This window comes from Leuciscus leuciscus (assembly GCF_965113295.1).
Source record: "Leuciscus leuciscus genome assembly, chromosome: 8".
NCBI lineage: Eukaryota > Metazoa > Chordata > Actinopteri > Cypriniformes > Leuciscidae > Leuciscus > Leuciscus leuciscus.
In genome coordinates, this window is record NC_138732.1 from 43150782 (window position 1) to 43171172 (window position 20391).

At 36.3% G+C, this 20391-nt stretch overlaps 1 protein-coding gene and 2 long non-coding RNA genes across 3 annotated transcripts in view; 2 read left to right on the top strand and 1 right to left on the bottom strand.

The window, feature by feature from the left end:
* Window positions 1-20391, top strand: part of LOC309504502 (uncharacterized protein) — a 282483-nt gene that overhangs the window by 215408 nt on the left and 46684 nt on the right. The window contains exons 25-27 of the mRNA XM_082177647.1: window positions 1731-1892; window positions 15916-16089; window positions 16830-17003. Of these exons, the coding sequence (XP_082033773.1) occupies window positions 1731-1892; window positions 15916-16089; window positions 16830-17003 (510 nt within the window). The remainder of the gene's footprint in view (window positions 1-1730; window positions 1893-15915; window positions 16090-16829; window positions 17004-20391) is intronic.
* Window positions 6868-8364, top strand: LOC309504540. Its single transcript, XR_014208119.1, has 3 exons — window positions 6868-7209; window positions 7382-7617; window positions 8247-8364. It is a non-coding gene; the product is annotated as an uncharacterized lncRNA (long non-coding RNA).
* On the bottom strand, window positions 10639-12109 carry LOC309504533. The gene is made up of 3 exons (XR_014208113.1): window positions 12009-12109; window positions 10887-11005; window positions 10639-10660 (listed from the first exon to the last, which is right to left on the bottom strand). It is a non-coding gene; the product is annotated as an uncharacterized lncRNA (long non-coding RNA).

Here is a 20391-nt window from a genome sequence, read left to right on the forward strand (position 1 = left end):
AACTTCATTGTTACTTTCCCTGTGTATTCTACATGTCATCAGCTTTCTCTACCATGAACAGGATTATAATCGGTTTCCCTCAATACCTCATACTCAAGGATTTCCCTTCCGTTGATAGTGATATGAAAGACCAATCTTGCACCTTATTAGGGAAGTAGGCTGTAGGCTATTATATAGGCTACAGGCAAGAAGATGGACTCAGAATATGAACTTAACGCGCAAAGTTTCATGCTGAGCGTTTCGTGATATACTGGCATAAAATCAACACATACACATATATATATATATATAGTATGCATACGTGTATTGCATTAGCTTAAACTGTCACAGCACTTGCATATTGTCCTCCTATTGTTAGTTTAACTGTAAATCGCTTTGGATAAAAGCGTCTGCTAAATGACTAAATGTAAAAATTGGCTTGATATTGGACATTAGCACATTTAGGGACTGTCTCTAAAGTTGCATACAACATTGGCATACACGTTTCTAACTTCAATAGCAAACTTACATTTATTTGAATAAATATCAAAAATCCAAAGGGTGCGCATTATGCCTGACACTAAATGAACACTTTACAGTTGGTTTTATGACTGTAAGTCCTTCTATTCAAATGCTATCGGAGTTAGAAACGTGTATACCAAAGTCGTATACACTTTAGAGACGGTCCCTAAATGTGCGAATGTCCAACATCAAGCCATCTGTATGCCAGTCTATCACTGGGAAACGCTCAGCATTAAGCTTTGCGCGTTATTCTGAGTCCATCTGCTTGCCTGCGAGTTTGGTCTTTTACATTACTGTAGTCCATTAAGCTACGTTAACAGGGGAATCCTTAAGTATTGAGGGAAACCCTAATAGCCTGCATGCAGCACATCACCACAATATAAAGTTAAGGCAACTAAACAACCAAGAGAAATATATGTCAACCTCAAAAATGTAACATTGGATCTGTATATCCGCATCGGGGAATAACATTATAATCTCGTTCACGGTAGAGAAAGATGCATGTAGGCTACACAGGAAAAGTAACCGTGAAGACACTGAATTTAACATAAAACAGCCGTCATAATAATCACAAATACACTTACATTGCTGTAAATGAGTTTTATGAATGAATGACTTGTTCTAACTGTTGCTGGTCTTCAACAAGCGCTTTTGCACCATCTGCTGGTGAGGTAGACTAACAGCAGATGGAGAGTATGCTCGGCAATCTACTGCTTTTCCTGCAGTTCCTGGACGTCAATGTTGAATTTACTGTCGAATTTGAACCACTGAATTTGTGGAAGCGAATTTGCAAAGCGAAATAAAATGGACCGAAAATTGCCTGTTGAATATTATTGGTTGTATTTTTAAACAGTTTGAATATTTTGGAAGTGAAATATGAAAGGTGAATATGGATTATTGAATTTTTAATAATGAAAAGGTGTTTGAAATGTTTTTAATTGAAATATTCACAGCTTAAATATTCAACCATGTTGAATTTCAGCCCATAAAAATGTAAGCACTAAAAATACAATGCATTAAAATGCAAGCGTGATTAATGCAATGCCTTTTTTTTTTCAAGTAGTGCAATTCAACAGGCTTTTTATTTCAAAAACATTTGACATTATTCTACTTCCATACTTTATACTCAATATCTCATGAAGAGTCTGAGTTCACATTATATGCAAAATTCTTCACCTTAATGATTTGTTTGTAAGATAATCTCTCTTCCTCTGGTTGTGTCTTTCTAGTCTACAGAACTGTGGCATTACAGATGTTTCTTCTCTAACTCAGTCTTTGACTAACTCAAAAGCACTGCAGTTTTTAAAAGAGCTTAATCTGAGAGACAATAAGATAGGAGACTCACAGCAGCGACTCAGAGACGAGCTACGAGACTCAAACTGTGTCCTGAGGTGAGGAAACATCACTTTATGATATTAAAGAGATCTTCATTTACCTCTGATATGTGAACAAACCTTTCAAACTTTCATTAAAGGACATTATCATTAAGCTTTATTGCAACACAGGGTTTGTGTGAGAACAAAATGTAAAGTTGATTAAAATGTTTAACACAAAGGAGGAAAGAGAACAAAAGCTCAGTGTCACAGCTTTATACATCAACACCTGCTTTATTAACTGTGTCAGTAATAGTGAATCATTTCAGTGTGAAACAGACTTGGTCAGATTGTAGTAAACGCTGCACTCCTGCTAAAATCAGTGCAGTTCCAGCTTCAGCTCACAGCGTCCAGCTCACATGAGTAATGTCTCTGTCTCTAGTGTGTTTTTACTGTGACAAGCAACACGTCACACTACTTTACACTTACTTTACTCTCAGTTATTTACTAAGAGCCTACAAACATGTTCAAACTAGAGGACAAACGGCTTTAACTCGTGGAGATTTAACTGAGAGGTTTTAACTCAAAGTAACATTAGTATTTGCTCGCTGTGGTTTATTCCATACGCCGTACACTCATCAGTGTGTGTTTCTCCTTTACAGAGACTCAATAGGAGTCGCAGGTCCTTCTGCAGTCACACCAACACACACACACACACACACACACACACACACACACACACACACACACACACACACACACACACACACACACATATGAACCTCACTCATGGTTTAAATCTATTATACTGAAAACTCAAATATTGTTTGAGAAATATCTCTGCAGGATAATGGAAAGTCATTAAATAAGTAATTTCCACTTTGTTCCACTGAACACTGATTGTTTTTTTCTTCTGGTTTCTCCTTAGAGATTAGATGAAGATCGATCACCAAACGTCCCTAATAAATCGATTACATCAGTTTAAATCTGTGAAACGGAGATGAGAGGATCAGTGACCATCAGGAGATCCACAGAAGAGCCTCATTACTGTCTATGAGGAGAAATAAATGTGTGATTAAAGCAACACTATGTAACTTTTCAACCTTCATAATATATTTCCAAGATCCTTGTGATGGTACATCGACTTACAATAGGTTGAATGACACGTCTGCCATAGCCTGACAGGGTCTGTATCGCTTTTACTGGCACTATGTAACTTCGGGTTTCGGGTAGTAACAAGAGCACAAAAAGAACTACAAAATTCGACTGCTTTACGGCATACGTCACTTCCCCCACCAGTTCGTCAAATTTGGACGTGAGAGGCCAACCAGCATTTGTTTTCGGCTTTCGTGCGTATGTTTTTGTCATGGGGGTTGTTTACACCTGGCCACTTCATGCATTTTCTCAGATCGGATAGCTATCCGATCGTGAAAAGTCCAGGTTTAAATGCCCTCCGAAACACATTTGAGACGGATTTGAATCCGATCCCTCAAACCACTTCAGGAGGAGATCTGAGACGCATTCCAGACGAAACTGGACAAGTGTAAATGCATATGGTTGTTGAAACCACATATGTAAATTGTACTCCTCCCAAAAATGCTAAAAAAAAATTAAAAAATAAAAGTGTGAGAGCGTGTTATAGGTTATATGTTATATCCAGATATGACGACGCGCTGGAACCTATTTTTTTACAGTCAATGGCTGGAACACGCATCACCGCAGATGATCAACTGCATCAAGCCAACGTGCAAACTATCGCAAATCAAAGTGAAAGTAAGTCGCAGACGCTTAACACACAATCTTCATCATTAAAAGTAAAGAAACGAAATTATCTTACCAGGCTTACTGCTCTCTCTTATTGCGGTGACGTGCACTCCATTAAATCTGCATATAGCGCGAGAATTGAAGATCGAATTTAAATCCGTTTCGCAAAAATACATTTATGTGACCAGGTTTAAATGGAATCGTTTTGATAAATCAGATAGCTATGCCTCACGAATTAGTTTGCCAGCTGAACTCAGGTGTTGTGAGGTGTATTTATCACGTAGTCCTGAGGGATATCAGACGACTCTGTTGACGTTGATTCCTGCGATTATCATGAGAACAGCTTTCAATATCTCACATAATTATCAGGACATAAATAAGCCTAACGTAGAGGTTGTATAGTGTAAACGAGCACAATTTACAAACTATTATGATAAATTGCAATAATCATGTCTAATGACATCATAACGGCCAATGTTATGAAATAATGCGACGTACATTTAACTTAATTGATGTTATCTGGCATTTTGTAATGTTTACATTCCAATAAAAACAACACAAATTAAATTATACAGTAGGCCTAGACTATAGACTATTTACTTGTGATTTAGCTGCAATCATGTAAAAACGTTATAATATAATATATTTACGACAGTGCAAGTATTCCACAGCGACTCTAGGGGTCGCTGTTTGACAAAAACACAATTTCTACTTAGTGTGGCTTTAATGTGTGAATGTTTTTCATACAGGTGGAAGATACTCTTAAAATTCAATAAAGCAGCATGTGTGTTAGCATGTGTGTTAGAAACATGTGATATTAAATGATTAATATTGGTTTAGTATTCAGCCAAATGATGGTTTAGTTTTATTTAAAGGTGTAACAGAGGATGATCAGCTCAGGGGATTCATAAATTTTGGGGCATCTCACCCGGGGGGCGGGGTTACGTCCTGCGTCACATCTCTCATGCGGGTTCTCGTCGACCAGGGTCAGCGCGCACCATAGCGCACACAGGCAGGCACAGAACTAGCTAGCGAAGCTAGGTCTTAAATCTAATAAGTTATGTTTTTTACAACACGTTTTTTGATGGAAAAGTGATGTTTAATTTCCATAGTCTTTGTTTAGTGAACGAAAGCGAAATCAGGAATTGTGTTCTTTCAGTTTGTTTATCGTTACCTAGCTAACAGCTACCAAGGGTTTAAGTTGTACAAGATGTGCTGTAGCCTTAATTACAATGGCCAAGTCGCGTTTCATATTAACAGATGAATAGGCTTCGCTCAGTTTATTAAATACATCCAACCTGAAATGTCTCTTACAAACTATGAAGGGACAATGAATCAATACACTGACATGGCAATGCTAGACAGATAGCCTACTTTGTTTGCACAGTCCTACCGTGATTTTGTCACTATTCTCTCCACTCCTAGACCTACGTCTGGTGACAGCGGGGAAACTTTTACCTCGATAAAGTTAGGCCTACTTATTGTATTGCAGAAAAGAAAAGTAAACTTCCAGTAAACTCCAGTTAACCAGTTCATGTTTCTTCTTTAGGTGATTCAAGCAGTAACGACTAATTAGACTCAATACTGATATTACAGGTGGAATTATGAAATAGAAACAGGCCTTAATGCAAGATTTTAATCATGTCAATACACAATAAATAGAACATTTAATTAATAAATTAATCAATAAGTCAGGACAGCCCATTCATGCAGGTAGTGAAATAGTTAAATCAAATACAAATACACAGTAAAAAAAAAAAAGGTTGTTAACCTCAACCCGTTATCAAGTCAATTAAAAATATATATTTCATGGTGTGTCAGATCCTCCTCCGACTTTACAATTACGGAAATGTATCCCCCATCTCTCTTGACAACTTCGGAATGTGGAGGCATCCAAGGCAGATCTATAAAACATTAATATTTCGTTAACACAAACCAGGGGTGCAAACCAGATGAGGCTTCTGTAAGACTACAGGTGAAGCAGTGCTAAAAAAAAGTTTTAAAAAAAAAGTTTTACAAAAGTCTTACAATAACTATTTTCACCAAAAGAGGACAGGTTTGCACCACGTAATTTGAAGTTGGCCAAGATTACCTAACGTTAGCATTTTAAACCAAGTTAGCTAGCAGTAAATTATACTGTAATAATTACGTTTAGAAAAGTCTTACAATAACTATTTTCACCAAAAGAGGACAGGTTTGCACCACGTAATTTGAAGTTGGTCAAGATTACTCTATCTAGCTAATCTATCTAACTCTGTCTAACAGTCGAAATCTTAACTAAACAGGAAAACAATCTAACATGATTAAAAACTTACCCTCCATTTTGCAAAAAAGATGTACACAGGGTAACGTTAACTTCCCACTCAACAGACGAGTCCAGAGACGATTGGAAAAACTATAGAATCTTTGACGGGTCCCCGCTGGTGCGCGCTGACCCTGGTCGACGAGAACCCGCATGAGAGATGTGACGCAGGACGTAACCCCGCCCCCCCGGGCGAGATGCCCCAAAATTTATGAATCCCATCAGCTCAGATGAGTCTGTCCACAGAAATCTTCAGGCTCTTCAGTTTAAGGCCTACAAATATAATAATGTCTGGATTGAACTCATACATAATTATTAAAATGTTTCTAATCATAAATGTGAATAAGTATAGCACATAAATGCATCATATGATGTATAGTCTACAATGTGAAATTTGCATGTTAAGAAAATGTATATATATATCTTTTTTTAACATTATCTCACCTACATTTTATGCACAGAATATTTTGTTTGTTTGTTATTCTTTTTTATATTAAGTTATCTATGTGTGTGTCTGTTGCTAATGCACAGATATACAGTATATCATCTTTGTTCTGTGGATGGAGTCTCTTCTCTACACACCAACTAAACATTTTTTACTGTTTAACAGCATTTTGTACCTTTCACTTGCTCTGGTCTACATTATCTAATGAATTTTGTTTAGAAATTGTAATCTTCTCTTTTACCACATTTACATTCACATGCAAATAAAATGATAAATATACAGCTAAGAGCAATTATTTTTGTTTGAAAAGTTCACTTGCCTCTTGTAAGTATTATTTAAGCTACATTAGCAGATGCAGAGATATTCTTATGTTTAAAAAAAAGTTTAGACATTAAACATAAAAGTGTATGAGCGATCTTCAGATTTGTTTGAGAAGAAACCATGCTGGTCTAATATATACAATTCTCCCATTATATGTATATTTAAACGGTTAGTTCACCCAAAATAAAATGTAAATTGTCATTTACTCGCCCTCATGTCATACCAAACATGTATGACTTTCTTCTGTGGAAACACTAGAGAAGATATTTTAAGAAATATCTCAGTGTCTCTGATTGGTTGCCAACATTCTTCAAAATATCTTCTTTTATGTTCCACAGACGAAAGAAATGAAGAAAGAAAAACACAGGTTTAAAGCTACATGAGGGGGAATCAATGATGACAGAATGTCTATTTTTGGGTGAACTAAGTTTTTAACTTTATCTTAGCAACTTCAAAATGTTTTGAAAACAACATTAAATTATTCCATCTAAATTATATTAGAAATTATAGAGCATCAGAGTTTGCCTCATGACGTCTCTTAAACATCTCTTTAACAAAGTCAAGTCAAGTTTATTTGTATAGCGCTTTTCACAATACAGATTGTATCAAAGCAGCTTCATAGTATTAAATTAAAATAATACAACAAAGTTTGTTTCAAGAGGAATTTATTGATTGATAAAATTAAATTAAATATCCCCAAAATATCCCCCTCTCAAAATATTTACTCAAAGTAAGAGTAAATCATTGTATTTGGACAGAATTGGCTGATTACTGAGTGATTTGGACGGTCAGTGAGGTTTGTGAATCACTGAGGGTTTAATAAGTCATGTGACATACAGCATGAGATGGGCACATAGATGATTGTGTTTTCACTGTTACTGGCTGATTATAGTTACTTTGCAGTTCTCTTCCTGGTCACCAGGGTGTGACGGCCTCAGATGAGGGCGTTAGAACAGCCATATAAGCCTAGGGTGACCAGACGTCCCGAAAAATTCGGGACAGTCCCGAAATCTAAACTGTTGTCCCGAATCCCGAATCTGGCCCTAATTGTCCCGAAAATTATACTAAAGCAAAATCTTGAGTAGTTATTGTCTGATAAACATTAAAAACTGTCTGCGGAGGTTGAGGCCGGCGACACACTGGCTGCGTGGCGTGTCCGTTTTTATTTCGGCTCCCCTGTTAACAGGTTAACTCGTCCGTTAAGCTTGCACACTGCCTGTGTGACACGCGCGTCTCAGGCGCGCCTCGAGCCGCGCGGAAAACGCGAGCATGCTAGAAATAGAACCGACGCCTATTTTTCACGCGACACCGACACGCAAGGCAAAATAGAATAGGAAAAGATGTTTGTATGTCATTTTGACATGAAAACATATTAATAAATGACATTTTGATGTTTGAAAGTTTAAGTTTTTACATAAATGCAGATATAAATGTAATAATAAAAAAAATTATCGATTTTCATTATCTTTTATTATAGGCTACGCAGTCTAATATCATAGACGCTCCCCATCCTGTCACCCCAGACCCATACCCCCCCCCCCCCCCCCCCCCCGTCCCGAATTTCAGCCAATCTCATCTGGTCACCCTATATAAGCCAGAGCTAGTGAAATAAGCGGTGGCCCTTTAAGCCGTGTGGTGGCTCAACTCGGTGGATCGCTCACACTTTTAAAAAAGAGGGGTTTGAGTTAAAGGTATGGGTAGGTTGTTTTGGAAAGGGGCTAGCAATACAAAGAACAAAATCCTCAACAAAAATAAATAAATTCTCTCCTTGCCATTTTCACGCTCTTGCAAACTGGATTCTCCGACTTGCCGTAGAGTCCTCAAACCCAGGAGAGGAGGGGCCATGCAGATAAGCTCATAAATCTGCATTTTGAGTGGCGTGTGGCGTCAACTTAACATATTTCGGACGAGTGGCGTTATTTTAACGCATTGTGACGTTAACTTATCGCCTGAAAGTGTTATTTAAACAGCGTTTTAATGATAATACGGCAGCCAAAAGTATGCGAATTATGAACAATATAGTTTTCGATAGTGTAGTAGACCAAACTGCAGCGCTCATTCACAGACGCGCAGAACATACAGACTTCAGATTTCAATAGCAGTCTATTTGAGCTTTAATATTCAGACTCTAGTCCATATCAAGATTGGATTCATTGTACAGCCGTTGATTTATTCATTCAAAAAAGGCCAAATCCGTGACGTTCTGCTTTAAACAGCAAGTTTCATTTGTGACTGGATTCTGTGTTTCGATCCGGGTCGCTTCGCTACACTGGCGGGGTGAATTTATTTATGAATGCAAGTGTGAAAGTTCTGTCCCAAAACAAAGTTTTTACATATACTTGCGCTTTTTTAAGAGGGAATACGGAAATCCTTGACCTTTCCTAGTGGGAATACGGCGTATACCTGCGTATCACAGACTCAGGGGCGGACTTAACCAATAAGCGAATGTAAGCAGCCGCTTAGGGGCCCCGGGGAATTAGGGGCCCCCGACAAATACCTAGAAGCCTAAATCAAATATTACTTATTACTTTTCTATCATATATTGCATGGCCTGTCTATAACCATTAAGACTTTAACGTTATTATTACATCTGCTCAAATGCGGTGATGCTTTTCTGGCTGAAACACCTGTCAGATAATGACCTATGTCATAATTAATTTTTTATTTATTTTACATTGAGAAAATACAACAGTTCCAGGTTCCAAGAGTTGACGCATTAATATTAAAGTGTAATCACAAATATGGTTAATTAACTGTAAATAGTTTGTTTGTGAATTTAGTTTTTTTATTTGTGAATTCAATTATATCTAATATTACATTGAGAAAATACAAGTTTCAGGTTACAGATATTTTTAACATGCATTTTTAATCTACAAATGTAGAAAAAAAACAGAATAGAAAACAAAAAAAAATTATATATATATATACTTGGCCTTGACTGCATTACAGTTTTTTCCTTATTTTAAATGTGATCAATGTTTGCGTCGTTGTTCTGCTGAAATGAACAAAATTACTTGAAAAAGGATTTGTTCATTTTACTGAATGAGACTCACAGATCAGAGTCAGTAAAATGATCCGAACTTCCCATCACAGTTTTTGTTTTGTTAGTAGTCCTTATAGGACGGCAAGTGTCAAAATGATTAATGACTTTGACCTTTGACCTTTTGACAGGTTGAACTTCCGGTGACCTTTATGATTGATGGGTTGAACTTCCTTTATGAGGTCATGGGATTAACCTTTGGCCTATCGATCATGTGGTTTGACAGTTGCTTTTGCCCCGGTGACCTAGCTAGTCCTAAATCATAGTTTTGACGGTTAGTTTTTGACCTTATTAACCTTTTTAGCCCTAAATCATAGTTTTGCCGGTTGTTTGAACTTTGTCCCAGTTATGTGTGTGTGTGTCTGGTTATATGGTGTGTCACAGATGCCTTCGGCATCGCCACCCACCCTCGCATTCCAGAGCATCGGGCACTGACATCAGAACATGTGCTGTTCGATCACTGTAAAACTGTGAAGTGTATGTCACACAAACACATTCTATCCTTTATATTCTATCCTTTGTATAATTTATAGAATATAATTGATATGATCTAAAATAATTTAACTAAGCTTGAAAACATTCAGTTTTAAAAGTATATAAATATCTTATTGATCCAATTGTTTTAGATAAAAGAATAAAAAAATCACCTTACATGTTTGTAAGTCTTGTTGGTCTCTGACTCAGCGATCAAGATATCAGGTGCTGAATTTATTTCAAAGTATAATCATTTAAAGCTTAAAAGATATCTTTTTAAAAATGTTTTAAATTGAATACACTATTAAAAGTTGTAATAATGTTTTTAAATGATTAAAAGTGGTAAAACAAAAAACACTGTGTTTCCTGAACGCCTCACCAGAGCACTCAGAGTGGTGCGCGCACGTGTCATCAGGGGCGCGTGTGCCTGCATCTATGCGCGCCCCGCCCCCTCTTTCTGTGAGCTCTGACATATGAAACAGGATCCCCCATCCACATTCCTGAGCACGGTGAAAGTGAGAATAATGTTTTATATTTCACACAATAATATAAAATAAAATATCTTACTAAATATCTACTGAAACCAATTAATTCAGCTTTAGATAATCAAAAGATAAATAAAAATCATCTTACTTTATTTTAGAGAGTTGAATAAGCTCTTAACATGGATGTCCACAAAAAATGCAATGTATGAAACGGGTTCACGGAAATAAAAAATCATCTTACGTGTTTAGAAATCAGGGCCCTCTGGCCTCTCTTTACACCAGCGGGGCTCTAACTCACAGATCAGAATGCTTCTCAAAGTAAAAGCCAGAGCACATCGTATTCCAGAGAGCATCAAGGCACTGTGATTAAACAATGTCACAAAATTACAATCAGTTAAATGTTTAGAGAGTTAAACAAGTTTATGAATGGGTTCACAATACTGTTTTACACAACTTGTTTACTGAATTTATATAGTCATTCCTGAATGACCTCGCACTGCCTCAAAACATAGGGAGCACGCATCTATGTATGTGTGTCAAAGCAGTAAAGGAGCCGCGCGCGTGTCTGTGTGTCTATGCGCGCGTCCTCTGCTTTCTGACATCCCCCTCCTTCTGCTCCTCCACATTCCATAGGTAACAGTGAAACTGTGAAGTGTATCTCACACCAACTAAAGTTGAAAAAACATTCTGTTCTTTATAAGTATATAAATGAAATGGTTATAAAAATAGCTACTGAAACCAATTGTTTTAGACAAACAAAAAGAATAAAATCCATCTTCCAATAACACATTCTATTCTTTAAAAGTATATAAATAATATAATATAAAATCACAGAGTGGTTCTCTCTCTCTCTCTCATTTAAAAGCATAACCTTAAAAGTTTAAATCAAATATTTAAAGTTTCAATACATTCATATCTTCTATTTATCTTTTAGAAGATTACTGTAATGATTTTGTTATTAAACAATGTCTGTTCAAAAACTTTAGATTGTTGAAAAACTGTACTTAGTCGTCTTATATCTCATTTATATGAAAAGATTCAATCAGCATTTTTTGTCCATGCGGGGGTTTCAATTTTCATGGCTTTCCATAGCTATAATGATGTTTGTACCGTAACTGCATATTCTATCATGTACACCTAAACACAGAAAACTACATTTTCAAAAAAATGAAATAAATAAGTAAATCATTTAATATCATTTTGCGCACACACACGGTTCCAAAAAATAAACGAATTTCTATTTTAAAATTAAATTATTATTAATATATATATATACATATAACCAATAAATAATAACATACACTACTGAAATGTAAACAAAGTTTTAGCTAAATAAATAAGTATATAAATAAAAACACCTTACATTTCCAGAGAGGCGAAGTAGTTCTTTATGCAATGATAAAAACAATCCAAAAAAAGCAAATAGTTTAAGTTGTCCTATAACAGCCCCAGACCCTCCCGGTGATAAACTACAGTGTGAACTGAAGCTTCAGGATATAGGGCGACATACCAGATGAGTCTCGGGGGGGACAATGTCGCAGTAAATCTAGTCTGCATTTCAGAGCATACTACATCCAGAGTTTATACTAAATTCATTTAAAAGCATAACCTTAAAAGTTTAAATCAAATCTTTAAAGTTTTATTAAAACCATATCTTCTATTTATCTTCTTAGAAGACTTGGGTATTATTGTTACTAAACAGCGTCTGTTCAAAAACTTTAGATTGTTGAAAAACTGTGCTTAGGCGTCTTAGATCTTTTGTCCATACAACATGTTTGTCACAATGTTTTTAAGAAATCCGAGGACTTCACGTTGCTCTTATTTAGACAAAGTTGTATCATTTGGAAAATCACCACACAATTTGAGAGACGCAATGTGTGATAAGTAAAATTGGTCTTGAGCGAATATTTTATCTTACTGGTAGCTATGATCTATTACACGTATAAGATCATTTTTACTTGTATCTCCCGAACTACCCTTAGGTGAAACCCTTTACTGAGAATATACTATCGGTTATCTACTCAAAATATATGTAGCCGTTTCAAATGTTAGCATTTGTTGATGGTGGTCGCATGAACAGACTTTGGGGAGAGCTGTAGCAGAAAGCATGCCCTTTGACCTCCTCAATTTTGGAGTCCTCCCAAAAGAATTTCTCCCATCTAGCGATTCTCCCATCTACTCGCTTTTTGCAACTTTGGTAAATGTGCCAAGAAGCTATGACAACATGTCTTCCAATAGCACACCATCGAGTTTAACTATACATGTTCTACCGTTATGCTGCCTATATAATGATTTACACAACCAAGCAATGAAAAAAGCTTGTCATTTAGACCGTAACTTTGACTTACCTGTCGGGAAGAAAGCAGGCAACTTCCCTTTTAAAGTCTTTCTCCTTCATTAGCTCTTTCCACCTGGGAAAAGCTATCCCGATATTTATTTACATCCCGATCAATTAAATTTCTGCTTTTTGGCGACGAGGATTCCTTCTTTTGCATAACTTTGATCCTGCATAATAATTGACCGTGCAGTGCGGCCTTTCAAATATGCCAGGGGCAGTATTTTCAAATTTTCATCCAGGCTGCCCGGGTTCAACTCCCGGTATGGGAAGACAATTTTTTTATATATTGCTCACAAAATTCAAGTTATTCAAGTTCATCAATAATCATTTATAGTCTTAGAGGCCTACACGAACTGCAGAAACAAGCAGAAGATATGTAAAAACTCATAAATGCTGTTTCAGTACTGAATCATTTTCACAAAATACAATTATATTGAATTCAGAAAATGTCACTATGGAATATTTACTTTATCTATCATAATTTCAATTTAGAATGTCATCATTTAAACTTTTCATCTCATAATTATGACGCATAGTCATAATTTTAATTTCAACTTTTTAAGTCATAATTTCGACTTGTCATAATTTACTATTTTTGTCAATTACGCCTTTTTAATGTAATACTTAAAACGGTTTTAAGTCATAATTTGGTTGTTGACTATAGTAGTGTTGCACCTGCATGCCCACTAACTCACTTGTGAGAGTCAGAGTGTGTAAAGTAAACTCTCATTAGTGTTAGTAGAGTATTAGTGGACTGGTAGGGTTAGAATAAGTAATATTAGAATAAAATATCTGTTGGGGGGCATCACAATAAAGAGTTAATGTTTAATGAGTTAAATGACAACATACCATTTTTCAACCGAGCGAATCTGCACATGAGAGGCCTTCAGAAGTCATAACTTCAGGGGTAGGTCAGTTGGCGAAAACACTGCGTGTGTAAAAATCAAATACAGTATTACAGTTTTTAAAGTTAGAATAAAAAGTTAAGTGTCACAAAGTCTGGCACAAGGCCATTAACTTGTTCTTTTTGCTTATTTCTACAAATATCAACCTGATAAATATGGACTGAATACACGATTAAACAAGATCATTTTTAAGAAAAAAATTTGATTTGATGGCTAAGTTTATAGTGCAACCACGCAATGTTAGATTTCTCTAATCTCTAATTCATCTCAGTCACAACGCACAACTTTGTAAATAAACTAGGGCTGGGAATCGATTAAAAAAAATTAACTAATTAATTGCACAATTTCTGTAATTAATTGCAATTAATTGCGCTTCCCCCAAGCTTGCAATCATCAATATTTAAACTTAGAATCACCTAATTAAACAACACAGGAAAAAAAGGGAACAGAAAATAGCCCTATATTAAAATATTAAACATCAATATATCAATATATTATTCTTTTTCAATAATCAATCAACATAATCAATTTAACAGATTATTATTATTATTATTATTATTTTATTAATTATTAAAACAAAATATAGTCCTACAAAGCTATTATTACCAGAGCATGTGATCAGAGCAGGTCATTTTACCATTGTTGCCCAGCATGACTATACCAGCTCAGCAAACAGAAGTCAACAGAAACTTTCTGGTGTTTCTACATCTGAAGAAAGATTCAGAAACACTATTAGTTAACGGCTTGTTATGTGTATCAGTAGAAAGAGCATTAAACTGTGAAGCATTTGAAACTTTGTGGCTATAAAATTGTTTTATATACTGAAATCTGACAAATCTTTGCTTTGAAACAATACAGAAGTGATAACAGACTAAACACAGCGTAACAAATGACAGTAGATTATTCTGACAGAGTTACAGTTATACTGGACTAATGGTGCTTTACACTAAATCTTAATTTATTAAGCAAAATGTATTCAGAGGTTGTAAACTACAAAACTGACTTTGAATTAATTGTGAGTCATGTACAAGATTTTCTGATGATGAAAATGTGAAATCAGTCCATTTAAATGTTAACTTTTATTACATATACTGTAAAAACACATAATTATAGATGATTTTAGTTGATCATAACTAGAGATGAAATGGCATGATAATTTCATTTCATGATTATAGTGGCCAAAATGATCACGTTATCACAGAATCCTGTTCAAAAAGTACTAATAGTACACAATGAAATCAATTCATCATGTTTTATGTCAAAAACTAGCAAATAACAAATAAAATTAGCATCAATATGCACTTTTTTATTTACATAAACATTAAAATAATAACATTAAACATGATGGCCAGATTTTAAAGGAGTGTCTTGCAACATTTGATCTACTAACATGTACAAGTTCAAATAAAGCTTTGACAAAAAAGGTTTTATGAAAAGATAAACCTCACATATTTCAGCCTTTAAATCATTTTTATAAAAAGAATGAGTCAAAAAAAGATAAATTACTGACATGTACAATGCACTTTAGCTTATCTTTTATCATTAATAGAAAATTCGGCCCGATGTTCCTATGCAACCATGAACTGCGCTCTCCACAACACAAAGTAGTTTTAGAGCTAATGGATTTCCACCACTGAGAAACGCTTGCTGTACAAGATTTATTTACGGAGAAGAGAGAAACACCTGTAGTGTTTGGGTGCACCCCCATACTGAAAAGTTTAGTTTTTACATCTGCTGCCCCTGGAAATAAATGAGCGCGTCGCTTCAATTATGTTATTATTACAGTTAGTAGCCTATCATTATACTGTACAGCAGTTACAGTGAGATTAAAGTTTGCTGAATTAATTGTGAGTCATGCATAAGATTTTCTGATTATGAAAAAGTGAAATCAGTGTGTGACGTACTGAAGGATTCACACTGTAAACTGGAGAGATTGAGGTCAGTCACATTCACATACAAGAAAGAAAAAGTGTTTTGATATTTGAAAGAGAATAAAGAGTTTGTTTTTCTCATTTCTGCTAATGTAGGTTAAGCTGGTGTCGTATGACAGATGAAGGTTGTTCTGCTCTGACTTCAGCTCTGAAATCAAACCCATCACACCTGAGAGAGCTGGACCTGAGAGGGAATACACTAGGAGACTCTGGAGTGAAAAACCTCAGTGATCTACTGATGATCCCACAATTCAAGCTGGAGAAACTACAGTTAGTATCATTATACTGTACAGCAGTTACAGTGTGATTAAAGTTTACTGTTTAGTTTATTTTAAGGCAACTGGACTCAAGTCTCAACATTTATAGCACTGCACTTTCTGGTGTTTCTCCATCTGAAGAAAGATTCAGAAACACTATTAGTTAACGGCTTGTTATGTGTATCAGTAGAAAGAGCATTAAACTGTGAAGCATTTGAAACTTTGTGGCTATAAAATTGTTTTATACTGAAATCTGACAAATCTTTGCTGTGAAACAATACAGAAGTGATAACAGACTAAACACAGCGTAACAAATGACAGTAGATTATTCTGACAGAGTTACAGTTATACTGGACTAATGGTGCTTTACACTAAATCTTAATTTATTAAGCAAAATGTATTCAGAGGTTGTAAACTACAAAACTGACTCTGAATTAATTGTGATTCATGTCCAAGATTTTCTGATGATTAAAATGTGAAATCAGTCCATTTAAATGTTAACTTCTCTATCGTTTCTATATTGATCCTATATATTAATCTACAGTGATAAATTCACTTATTTGTGGAGTGAGGACGGATCCAGACTGGGATTGTAACTAGTTTCCTCAAATGCTCCTGTCTTGGTTTGTTCATATCATTAAGTTTCCATGATTTTGCTGGTGTATTAGTGACTGTATGGCATTTATTAATGATGCTTTTAACTCACACATGAACTGAACATGGATCTCAGTCATTTCCTCTTTCTGTCTTCAGTCTGAGTGTATGCAGTATTACAGAGAAACAGTGTCTCATCCTGACTTCAGCTCTGAAATCAAACCCATCACACCTGAGAGAGCTGGACCTGAGCAGGAATACACTAGGAGACTCTGGAGTGATAAACCTCAGTGATCTACTGATGATCCCACAATTCAAGCTGGAGAAACTACAGTTAGTATCATTATACTGTACATTTTGCACACTTAAAACAGACTGCGTCTTCTCTTTTGCATCTTTATTTTGCCAGTTCTGTTGGAATTATCTTTTTAACAGTTTTTCTCAATTGCTAAAACACTAAAACCCATTGGCTGAACAAAGTTCTCAGTTGCCTGAACTCATTGAGCTAATTGTGCAGTCTGTTGTCAATACCTTAAACCATTTCACATGATAAAACACAATTTGCAGATCTCACTCAGACTTTTCAGCAAAACTCTAAACACATTCTCATTCTCTAAACACATTCTGCACTGTAATGCACACGTCATCCATACTGGAGAACACAAGAGGCAACAATCAAATACAGATAGAGAACATGTCATTGATTGAACACAACCACTCAAAACTGATTTAACCTGTTTCAGATGATGCCCAAAGACAAGAAGAAGCACACTGATCACGTTTACTCCTTTGATATTTGTCCCTTTCAGTATTGTATACTGTAGTGCAGTGCATTGTGGGCTGTATACTGTACAATGAACACATTGTATGGCCCTGAACATTGTGCTTTCCATTTGTTAACAGCACTGACTGCTCAATAGATTTTGACTGGTTGCAGGTTCATATCAACAAAGAACAAGAATTACAGAATCACAGAGAGGACGAGTGTGTGAGATGCAGGGTACAGTACTGTAGAAATAGGGGTACAAGGAGGAGGAAGAACACACAAAAAGTGCAAAGAGCAAAGCAGAGTAGTAATTTCTGATACATTTTGAGCTCCTATGATAGAACATGTTTTCGTTCATCAAAAGACAATGACGGAGAAATATGAAATTTGTTTTGAGATTAAAAATGTACTTCTCCCTGAACTGTTTGATGGTACAGTAAGGTGTCACGGGTAAGTCTACAACAGAATAGCAGTCCATAGATATCTTTCGAGAACTATATGTTCTGAACAATGTGTTTTCTATTGTTTGGTGTATTGTTTACTGACTGCTGGATAGTGTATATCATTTTGATCACTTTGTTTAGGATTTGAGAGCAGTGTTTGATTTTGAACACAGGTAAAACTGTTTTGAGGTGAAAGTTTCATTTTGCACGAGGAGTCAGAGGTTTTGTGAATAGTGCTTGAAGATGAGGTTTTGTGTTTAACGTTTTCAGAAAAAGGAGCAAGGTTTCAGAAATTGTGTTTTAGCAATTGAGAAAAACTGTAACATGAAGCAACACAACATCTTCTAACATCAGCGATATAGTCTGTGTTCACTTCACTTGGCTCAGTTTTTCCCCGACCACACTACTGCGCTGGCTTATGACATCATCATAACTGAACTTTCACCTTTCAGGAACATTAATCAGAATAATATCCAGAATATTTATCAATTGAAATTACAATGAATTATAGTGATTTCCCTTACAGAATTCTAAACATATCCCCATTCTAGGAAATTATGAAATTATAAAATAATACTTCTAGGTCGCAACATACAGCAGTTACAGTGAGATTCAAGTTTACTGTTTAGTTTATTATAAGGCAACTGGACTCAAGTCTCATCATTTATAGCACTGCACTTTCTGGTGTTTCTCCATCTGAAGAAAGATTCAGAAACACTATTAGTTAACGGCTTGTTATGTGTATCAGTAGAAAGAGCATTAAACTGTGAAGCATTTGAAACGTTGTGGCTATAAAATTGTTTTATATGCTGAAATCTGACAAATCTTTGCTTTGAAACAATACAGAAGTGATAGACTAAACACAGCGTAACAAATGACAGTAGATTATTCTGACAGAGTTACAGTTATACTGGACTAATGGTGCTTTACACTAAATCTTAATTTATTAAGCAAAATGTATTCAGAGGTTGTAAACTACAAAACTGACTTTGAATTAATTGTGATTGGTCGGCTTCCGGTTTAGCGACGGTAATGACGGCAGCATAGAGTAACAGCTCTCCGATTAAAGTTTTAAAATACCCCTTGTCTCAGATTGGAAACATCAAAATTAGTATATTAAAGGAAGGGGGGTAGGATCATGACAAGAGGGAAAGCGAGGAAGACTGGAAACAACACTGGAAATATGGGAGACGTCGAAAATCAGTCAGGACTAGCAACGAGGCCAACGTTAGCCGAGGACGATGCTAGCAAAGCCACGAGCAAAGCAGACGAGCTAGTTCGGCAGAATTCGTCTAATAATATGGCAACTCTGGATATTGTGCTGCAAGAGATCAGAGATTTTTGCAGTGAGAACGTGGAAAGCCTCAAAGTAATTCGGGAGGACATTCAAAAAATAGATAACAGGATGGATGAGGCAGAGCGGCGCATAACGGAATCAGAAGACCGCATTCAAAATATCGAGGATGCCACTTTGGAACTTTTAGAGTTACAAAATCAAGTTGCAGCTAAATTGACGGATCAAGAGGGCAGATTGAGAAGGGACAACATCAGGATTCACGGCTTAAAAGAAGGAGCGGAAGGGGCTCAGTCGATGGTCGCTTTCATCGAGACCCTCCTGAGAGAAAAGCTTGAATTGCCGCCGTCCCTGGAACTCACCATTGAACGAGCTCACCGGTCGTTGGGTACGTTTCCCCCAAAAGACGCACCACCGAGATCAGTAGTGGTGAAGTTTCGCAGTTACAGATGCAAGGAAGTAATCGTAAAGACGGCGTGGCAGAAAAAGGGATTCGAGTATGAAGGCAAGAAGATAATTATAGATCATGATTATGCACCGGAGATTTTGAAACAGCGGAAAAAATACGCGGAGGCAAAGAAAGTGCTCAGGGATAAGAAGATACGCTTCCAAACACCATTTCCAGCACGTCTCAGAGTATTTTACGATGGCGGGACACGCACATATGATTCAGCGGAGGAGGCGACGAAGGACATGGCTGACAGGGGCTATCAAGTGAAGGTCGTGCAGTCCACGGAAGATGTGATGGAGCGGATTAAACGCCTGACGTGGCGCCGTGACAGAGGCGCGAACGATGGAAGACAAGCGGATGCTGCAAGACCTGGGTATAAGCAGAGACTGCAGGCCTTTAGGAGGACGCCTGAGGCAAACGACTGATCCAGGAGTTTCCAAATGTTTCCAGGACTTCCTTTATTTTATTTATTTATTTATTTATTTTATTTTATTTTTTTATTTTTTTTCAAGGTCAGAGACAGAAGAAGAATTCCCTCAAATTAAGGTACAATTGTCGGGACTGTAATCTCTGAGCTGTCGTTATGGTATGTACTTTTTGTTAGATTTGGGTTGCAGCGAGGGCCCCCTGACCGTTAGGGCCAGAGGCTATCCCTCCGAGCCTTTTTTAGGCTCAGATGAGGTCGAGAGAATGACCTTAACATTGGAAGTCCTTTTGTTTTTGTTGGTTTTGTTTTGTGATTTGGGGAAAAAATGTTCTAGAGCTGG